Source organism: Schistosoma mansoni, chromosome W, assembly GCF_000237925.1.
Source record: "Schistosoma mansoni strain Puerto Rico chromosome W, complete genome".
NCBI lineage: Eukaryota > Metazoa > Platyhelminthes > Trematoda > Strigeidida > Schistosomatidae > Schistosoma > Schistosoma mansoni.
The window spans coordinates 55,191,307-55,200,443 of record NC_031502.1 but is presented as its reverse complement, the minus strand read 5'-3'; the positions used below and the strand labels follow the sequence as shown (position 1 = coordinate 55,200,443).

The 9,137-nt window shown below is 37.3% G+C and overlaps 1 protein-coding gene across 1 annotated transcript in view; it reads right to left on the bottom strand.

Annotated features, from left to right (window-relative positions):
- Smp_136440 (putative voltage-gated potassium channel) overlaps window positions 1-9,137 on the bottom strand; it is a gene marked incomplete at both ends in the record, with an annotated part of 25,454 nt that overhangs the window by 4,468 nt on the left and 11,849 nt on the right. The window contains 3 exons of the mRNA XM_018790201.1: window positions 3,071-3,270; window positions 6,029-6,281; window positions 8,123-8,322. Coding sequence (XP_018655568.1) covers window positions 3,071-3,270; window positions 6,029-6,281; window positions 8,123-8,322 — 653 coding nt within the window. The remainder of the gene's footprint in view (window positions 1-3,070; window positions 3,271-6,028; window positions 6,282-8,122; window positions 8,323-9,137) is intronic.

Genomic DNA, 9,137 nt, shown 5'->3' with positions numbered 1-9,137 from the left:
CTGGATTTACCTGCATCTCAGTCCCAAATAGGACGAAACGCGCGTCAAACTGGATTCCACTGCTAGCCACTATCCATCTTTGCTTACCATGCTTGTGAATTTAGGCTATATCGAGGCAATACACACAGTATGCACATAAGCCAATTAGAGACTGACCAGTTGCATTCCTAAAAACATCAATGGGAAGATCCAAACAAACAATACTAAGTAAATTTCTATTATTCAGTAACTTGGTCAACTTAATTAAATCAATACCAAGGAACTAGACAAAGACGTTGATGATAGTTAGTGTGAACATCGCGATTATCGCGAATTTGAGTTATTACCCAGATACGTCAATAGTTATGTCTCAGATTGTGAAGTTGGTGGACTCATCTTCGAATCCTATGAAAAGCGTCAGTTCCCACAAGATTGCAGATAGTTCTTACTGATAAGTGGTAGTTAACAGGAAGTCTAAACCATTCAGGACTCCTTGCCAAATAACTTGGTGTTGAACAACTTAACTTAGTAACTATATTGCAAACATAACCGAAAGACTTCTATTTGTGTCAAGAATTAAACAACTGTATATTGATTATAAATTAATGTTGAAAGCATGAGTCAATTGAAACTAGACCACCATTGAAAACCTGGAGGCACTTGACGGCCAATTCGTCCCATTGTGGGATTCCTCAACACTGCGCATCCACGACCTCGCCTCACGAGATCTGAACTCTGGACCTATCAGTCTCTCACCAGAGCACTTAACCGATAGATCACTGAGCCGACATCCGATGGTGTCCCTCAATAGAACGAAACGGCCGTCCAGTGCTCCCAGGTTTTCCTTGGTGGTCTAGAAATAATTGACTCATGCTTTCAACTAAGAAAATACTAAATCTCCACAAAAAACCCCTTCTGATTATAAATTAATGACTAATTCACGCTTATATCTCCATTACTATAGCAAATCATTCCCTTTCAGAATTGACTATACATTATAATGGCAAGTGCTAATCAGTGTAAACCTTAAGCTTACCGTCAAATGTTTCAATAGTGTGTAACAAAATCTAAGCCTAAGTTGCTTTCATGATCCATAGAAAATCATTATTATTGATGTGGACAGCGAAATAAGAAGCCTTAACAAACTACGGAAGCTATTTTTGGGGGGAAGTTATTTCATTTAGTTCGAGGCCTGTAAAACTGTAACATTTACCTTTGTCCCTAGTCTATTCTACAGATCATAAGCTTTCGTTCGATATATGATTCATTGTCATACCCTTTTCTGTTCCAAAGCTATTGTAATTTAGACGTAACCTTTTGTACTCTATTTTCTACTCTAATCCCCCCAGTTTTGGACATAATTGTATTTTCCTAACTATTGATGGGTTGTGGTCGGGTTAGTCATCTATCTATTCATGTATCTTTTTACACTAATCTGAAATCGGGTACCAGATCGGAATTTGGAATGAAGCGAGTAGTGTTCTAGTTATCTTGTCTTCTCTCTCGCGCGTGCCTGTCATCCAATCAGGTGATAGAATAGTTTTATTCTCTGTAACTCAATTCGAACTCACATATAATAGCCTCAAAGTTAAGCTAGTCAGCCTATCGCATCAAGGTCTTAGTCCACATTAGACAAGTTATCCTCGGCACGAAAATGGGTAGACAGATCAAGGACGTAACAATTATTATTGGTGGTGAACGGTTGCTCAAACATCGTGGATTGGTTGAAGTTAGTCATTAACATCGTTGGATGCCGTCTCAGTGGTCTATCGGTTCAGTGCTCTGGCGCGAGACTGGTAGGTCCTGGGTTCGAATCTCACGAGGCGAGATCGTGGATACGCACTGCCACTGAGGAGTCCCACAATAAAACGAAACGTCAGTCCAGTGCTTCGGGGTTTTCCATGCTGGTCTAGCTTCAATTGACTCATGATTTCAACTATGAAAATACTGAATTCTCCACAAAACCCTTTCCGAAATATAGAATTATCAGCATAAAATATTTCAACAAGTATCCTTTTCTTATTTTTTAAACGATTCTGGTGATGAATATTGGGTGATCGTCAATTAGATGTTATCAGCTCAGGAATCGACATCTGAATAATGTTCATTCTTTTAGGTGAATATTATTAGCGACCACAATGTCTCTGATTAGGCACTTTTATAAGATGTACAACGAAATGTTGTAAGCGTTTTATAAACGCACCTGAATATGTTATGAGACTAAAAGGCATAATGATCTGTTGAAACAAACAACCCCTAAATGCCCTGGTACGGACGAGAGTGGGGAGAGTCAGCTCTCCCAATGCTCTCACATAACCACGCGTATATAGCCTCTGAATATATGAAGTGATGATCCACGCCAATGACAGAGGAGTGAATTATCGATTAGAGCAATGATACACGAAACCTGTACAAACAGTCTAGAGCACTACTCGGTCCTGCTTCCCGCCTAACACAGTCAGTTAAGTCCAGAACACCAATAACAGTCTCTGCAATATATGAATCATCATTCTCAAACATACTCAATCGTTGGTCACCGGTTACCATGGGAGTGCATCTCCTCACGATGCTCCACCGCCTTGTGGATTAGACCTTTAGGTCAAAGTCTCCGGGTGTGGCCCCCTAAGTAAACCACCTGCTTCAGTTTGGGCACCTGTGCAGTATCACAGCTCTCACACAAATGAAATGAGATTTGTGTGGCGCATATATATCTGATGCTCCCTTGTACCAATATTTATGTGTTTATATAAATAAATGATAAAATAACAAACAAGCAAAAAGATAACTTCTTGAAGTATTCGGATAACAAGAACAGGTAATTTAGATATTCAAACAGGCCTCTTATTGAAATAGAGCTATCAGCTTATTTAAGATTATTCAATAGTTTTCATAGTTGAAATCATGAGTCAATTGAAACTAGACCACCATGGAATACCTGGAAGCACTGGACAGCCGTTTTGTCCTATTATGGGACTCCTCAGTGGCAGTGGACAGCGTATCCACGATCCCGCCTCAATATATGTGCATATATACATAAGAAACAACATAATACAATGATAATAATAATCATTAATAATCATCCATGACTTACGCGAGTTTTTAAATCGTATGTTAATACTAAATTTCTAGCAAAACTATTTGCAAATGCTGAATAAAATTTTAATACTTGTAATAGACAATCTTTTTTAATACAATGTAAATCACAATAGGTTAATGCACGAACTGTAGCCGCTGAATGATTCATACTATTTGGATCTTTCCAAAATGGTTCACCGAATACATCACCACGACCTATTTGAATTGAAATGATCATCAAAAGAAAACAAATAATAAGGAGATAATCATTAGTAATATAATGATAATAATCATGCTCTAAATTCGATGGATTCTTTGATGAATGATTGTTCAAATCTAAGGAATTGACTTGAACTATTCAATATGTAAGAAGTATAATGAGTACTGTAGTGAATAAGAACATGAATGGGGGGACAGTCGAATGTATTTAAGCATAAATTACGGACTATCTCAATAAAATCCAACAACCATACAGTAAACAGTTGATTTGCAAACGATTAATCGATTGTCTCAATCTTAACTGTTCCCTCATCAAATATCAGTCCATAGTCTCCGATTATTATTGTTCATGCATTTTCATACTGATTGCGCTACATTCCTTTTCTTTCCTTATCGATCTCCTGCCAAAATACATTCTATGCCTGACAATCACCATATACTACTTATGTGGATATAAGTAGATCACACCACAGTACTAGATAGCTGGTATCTTATAGTAAAAGGGAATCTTCAGTAATAACTACCCAAGACCCTCTAACTAATAGAATCTAGGATCTTAAAATTATTTGATATTCTTTGCTGATTTGTTGTGTAAACTGGTTTCTCCATAGACATTGCGTCCCAACTATTAGCGGTTATTTACTAATGATTGAATTTAAAAAGAATTTGAAAAAACTAGAAGCACTGGACGACCTTTTCGTCCTATTGTAAGATACCTCATCAGTGAGCATTCACGATCCCAGATGTCGGATTCAAACCTAAGGCCTTCGGTCTCGCGTGCGAACTCTTAACCTCTAGACCATTGAGCCGGCATCCAACAGTGTTAATGTTCAACCTCAACCAATCCATTAACTTGCGTGATTATCTTCTTTTATATGAGGTAGATACCAGTTTCTACTTGATATGGACTGGCTCCACTAGTAATAGGTTAATGATTTCATGATCTCAATCAAAAACATAGTAACCTCCACAACTCTATACTATAATTTTATACTGAAATGGATACTGAAATGATTTGTATAGTTTTACATTTGAAAGTATTTAACTACTTATAAGTAGCTTATCTTTATTTACTAAAATGTTTTCAATGCTAAAAATACATCAAACATCTTAAGACTGTGACATGTTTAGTGAATGTAAGAACAAGATCAAATCGGTCTCAATAACGACGACAGATTTCGATACTATTCCTGACAGTGGAAACAAATCATGGATTATCTAAGTAAGTTAAAGGTGAAGTCAGTTACTTTTTTGAATAGAAAGAAATGTAGGCCTCAGTAATCTTCATAGGTAGATACCCAAAAGGTGTTTAGATTTCAATCCTATGTTTAGTTATAATAAAACGTAACTACATGCTACATTCATTTATCTTAATACATGAATTCCAGGAGAAGTTCAAATCGTTTAGATACATTTTCTTTTCAGCCAGAATATATAACATAATTACTATTCTTTATGTAGATATGCGATGATCTATGAGTCGTTGAAATATGTATTTCTCGCCACTACTGGCAAATTTATCAGTCATCTCAGTCTTTTCCCTGGAATAGCCAACTGGATTTGTGTTTAGGAAGATTGCTTATCATTACCGACTTACTGTTACCCCACGTCGTGCAGGAGCGTAGGCCACCCACCATCATTCACCATCCAACTCTGTCCTCACCAATCCTTTCCAGTTCTTTCCAGTTAACATTCTTCCTTTTCATATTTGCTTCTATTTCCTGGCGTAATGTGTTCTTTGGTCTTCCTCTTTTCCTCTTCCCTTCACCGTTCCAAGTTAGCGCTTGCCTCGTGATGCAGTTTGGTGATATCTTCAATGTATGTTCCATCCACTTCCAACGTCTTCTGTTAATTTTCTCTTAAACTGGAAGCTGGTTTGTCCTATCCCATAGTAGACTCTTGCTGATGGTATCCTGCCAGTGAATGTTGAGTATTTTGCGAAGAAAACTATTTACAAACACTTGTACCCTCTTGACGATGGATTTAGTAGTTCTCCACATTTCAGCTCCGTACAGTATAACTGACTTTCTTCAAGTTCGTATTGAAGATTCTCACTTTGAAGTTAGTTGAGAGTTGTTTTGAATTCCATATGTTCTTCAATTGTAGGAATGCTGCCCGTGCTTTGCCGATCCTCGCTTTTACATCTGCATCCGATCCTCCTTGTTTATCAATGACGCAGCTACACAGGTATGTGAATGTGTGATTGGGTTGGTGTTCTCGGTGTTGTATTTGACAATCTTGCTTTTTCCTTTGTGTATGTTGAGGCCTATTGATGCACAGGCTGCTGCTACATTAGTTGTATTCGTCTTTATTTGTTCGTGTGTATGACATAGGAGGGATAGCTAGCCTGTCGTATGCCCTGATGGTGTTCTCGTAACTTTCGGGTTGCCTGATCTTCCAAGGGCGATGGAACAGTGCATGACAGTATTGTTGTCTGTTATGTTCAAAGAGAATTCTTTGCTATATGCATGCAAGTCCGCCTCGTCATTGTTCTAACTCCACCTGTAGCTCTTTTAGAATTACTGCCGGTCCCAAACCCGGGTAAAGGAGGAGGGTTGGGCATGGGGTTAGCGACCTCATCCCGTAGAAAAACTAATTCGTTAAAAAAACACTAACCATTATCGACTTACATTACTAATATTAAGATTCCCTTATTGTAGAAACATGTTTAGTATTGAATCAATCCATTATTATTATTATCATCATCAATATTATTCATTTTATTATCTTATCAATCTTCATTAATATAACTTACCTAAGAAAGCAACTATTTCATCATCTTGTATGACTTCTAATGAACCTGATACAACAAAACATAATTGATCAATACTTTCACCTTGATGAAATATTAAATCACCTGGTGCTGTATGTATTGTATTAAAATTAACAGCTAATGCTCTTAAACAACCATCACTAGCTAAACGAAATGCTGGATGTTCATTAAATACCATACGATTTAAATGTATACATAAATCAGCTTTCATATCTTTTGGACAATAATTTAATACCTAATAGAAACAATAAATAAAAAAGAAAAGAATACATTTATATAACTTGGTTACTAAATATTTATGAATTTTGATGCCCCCAAATACTCTGGTACGGTCGAGAGTGGGAAGAAGCCCGTCTCTCTCTCTCTTCAAATGCTATCACACGACCACGCGTATATAGCCTCGAACAGGGAAGTCCTACTAACTGCATTCTCATGGCATCACTGTTGTTTACGACATTGAGAGGACGAAAAGCGAATGTCCGAAACTTTAACCGGGTTGGTGGACACAGAAAGTTCACTTAGGGGAGTTGGAAAACCCTGATTCCAAACTAATGGTGCACATGGGCTCCAGTATCCTGAGGGAACAAATGGTGTATGAATCGATCGTTGATCACCTGCTACTATGGGACTGAATGTCCTCACGATGCTCCACTGTCTTATGGATCAGATCTTTAGGTCAAGGGCTCTGGGTGTGGCCCCCTCAGTAAACCACCTGTTTCAATTTGGGCACCTGAGCAGTATCACAGCTCTCACACATATCAAATGAGATTTATGCGGCGCATAAATATCTGGTGCCTCCTTTGTACCAATATTTATGTGTTCAAATAAATAAATAAATGGATTCTGATCAAACGGTCATGAATTTACTTTTTAATCATAAGCTTTTATTAAATGTAAACGGTGACTATCAGTAGACAATCAGTAGTTTGATGGATAATTTATTAAAATTTGGATAGATAGAATGATAGGTCCAAATGACATTAAACATTGAGATCTAGCTATATCTAGTTGACGTAATGTACATTCTCTATCCCGGTGCTGTACATGTATATGTAATTATTGAGGAATAGGACTGTGAACTTAGCAAGTTTTATTGTGGTGTGTGCTACTGATGTCGATAAATATAAATAGTACTTATCATCAATCGAAAGTCAAATGCCTGGAGGCAGAAGATTAAGAAGATTGAAGGAAATAGAATGAGAATGAAGGGACAATAAAGTCTCACATTCGATTGTTCACAGTTGTATTCTCGTTTACTATAAGCCTAGTTTAAACACAGTTCATTTATCTAATAAGAAACTTTTATGAAGTCCTTAAATTGTCATAAAGCAATAATAATCAACTTATTATTCTGTCAAATAATTCTTTATTGACCATAGTTAGAGACTATTTTCCCACATATATTACAAGAACAATACGAACATCAAGACAGTCAGTTGTACTGTACGGAGCTGAAATGTGGCGAACTACTACATTCATCGTCAAGAGGGTACAAGTGTTTGTAAATAGTTTTCTTCGCAAAATACTCAACATTCACTGGCAGGATACCATCAGCAAGAGTCTACTATGGGATAGGACAAACCAGCTTCCAGTTTAAGAGAAAATTAACAGAAGACGTTGGAAGTGGATGGAACATACATTGAAGATATCACCAAACTGCATCACGAGGCAAGCGCTAACTTGGAACGGTGAAGGGAAGAGGAAAAGAGGAAGACCAAAGAACACATTACGCCAGGAAATAGAAGCAAATATGAAAAGGAAGAATGTTAACTGGAAAGAACTGGAAAGGATTGGTGAGGACAGAGTTGGATGGAGAATGATGGTGGGCGACCTATGCTCCTCCACGACGTGGGGTAACAGGCGTAAGTAAGTAAAGTAAATATTACAAGAACTCATTTCAGCTTGATTTAACAATGTTGACAGAACAACAGTTAGAGTCCTGTTCTTGATTTTAATCATACATCTATCAGATGCTAATTGATACTAAAGCATAATGACTAACTAATGATTCCTTGTTGATAAACAACATGGAAACTATTTACGGAAGAAAATAAATTTAAAATAATATAGTCTCACCTTAGCTGTATCAATTCCTTTAGTAATAGCCCATGTTGATGTAACATAATCAATAACACGTTCAGCTAAATCTTTTGGTACACTATGGGTTTTAATAAAATCTTTTACAGATGCCATCATATCATGATATCTTGAACGTGTTGCATACATTCCTTGAAATATGGTTGTGACATTACCAAATATAGTAGCATAGCCGAATGCTTGTTTACCGAAAAAAGAAAAGTCAAGATGAATGAAATTATTAGAGTAAAATATCTTCATAGTTGAAAGAGTAAGTCATTTGAGGCTAGACCATCAAAGAAAACCTGGAAGTACTGGACCGCCGTTTCGTCCTATTATGGGACTCCTCAGCAGTACGCATCCACGATCCCGCACTCGCGAAATTCGAACCCAGGACCTACCAGTCTCGCGCCAAAGCACCTAACCGATAGACTACGGTGTTAATGTCTAACTTCAACTAATCCACGTCCTATAATAAAATGAAACGGCCGTCCAGTGCTTCCAGGTTTTCCATAGTGGTCTAGCTTCAATTGACTCATGATTTCAACTTTGAATAATACTGAAATCTCCACAAAACCATTTCTGAAAGTAAAATATCTTCATAATTGAAAGCGTAAGTCAATTGAAGCTAGATTACCAAGGAAAACCTGGAAGCACGGGGAGGTCGGTTTGTCTCATATTGTAAGACTCCTCAGCTGTGCGAAATGGCCATCCCGTACTTTCCGGTTTTTCCTTGGTGGTCTAGCTTCAATTGATTATAGGAGGTGGATTAGAGGAAAATACTAAATCTCCACAAAAAACCCCTTCTAAAGTAAAATAGAACAGCATTGATATAAGTGTGAGGCTGCATTTAACGACGAGTGGTGTTCGAAATTGATAAGTTAATACGAAAGATTTTCGATAAATAGAAAGTCATTATGCCTCCTTATATATGTATACAATATTAAAACTAACCTTAGAGATAGAATACTTCTGACCTCGTGTGCAGTAAGACGCCAATTAGAACTATTCCGAA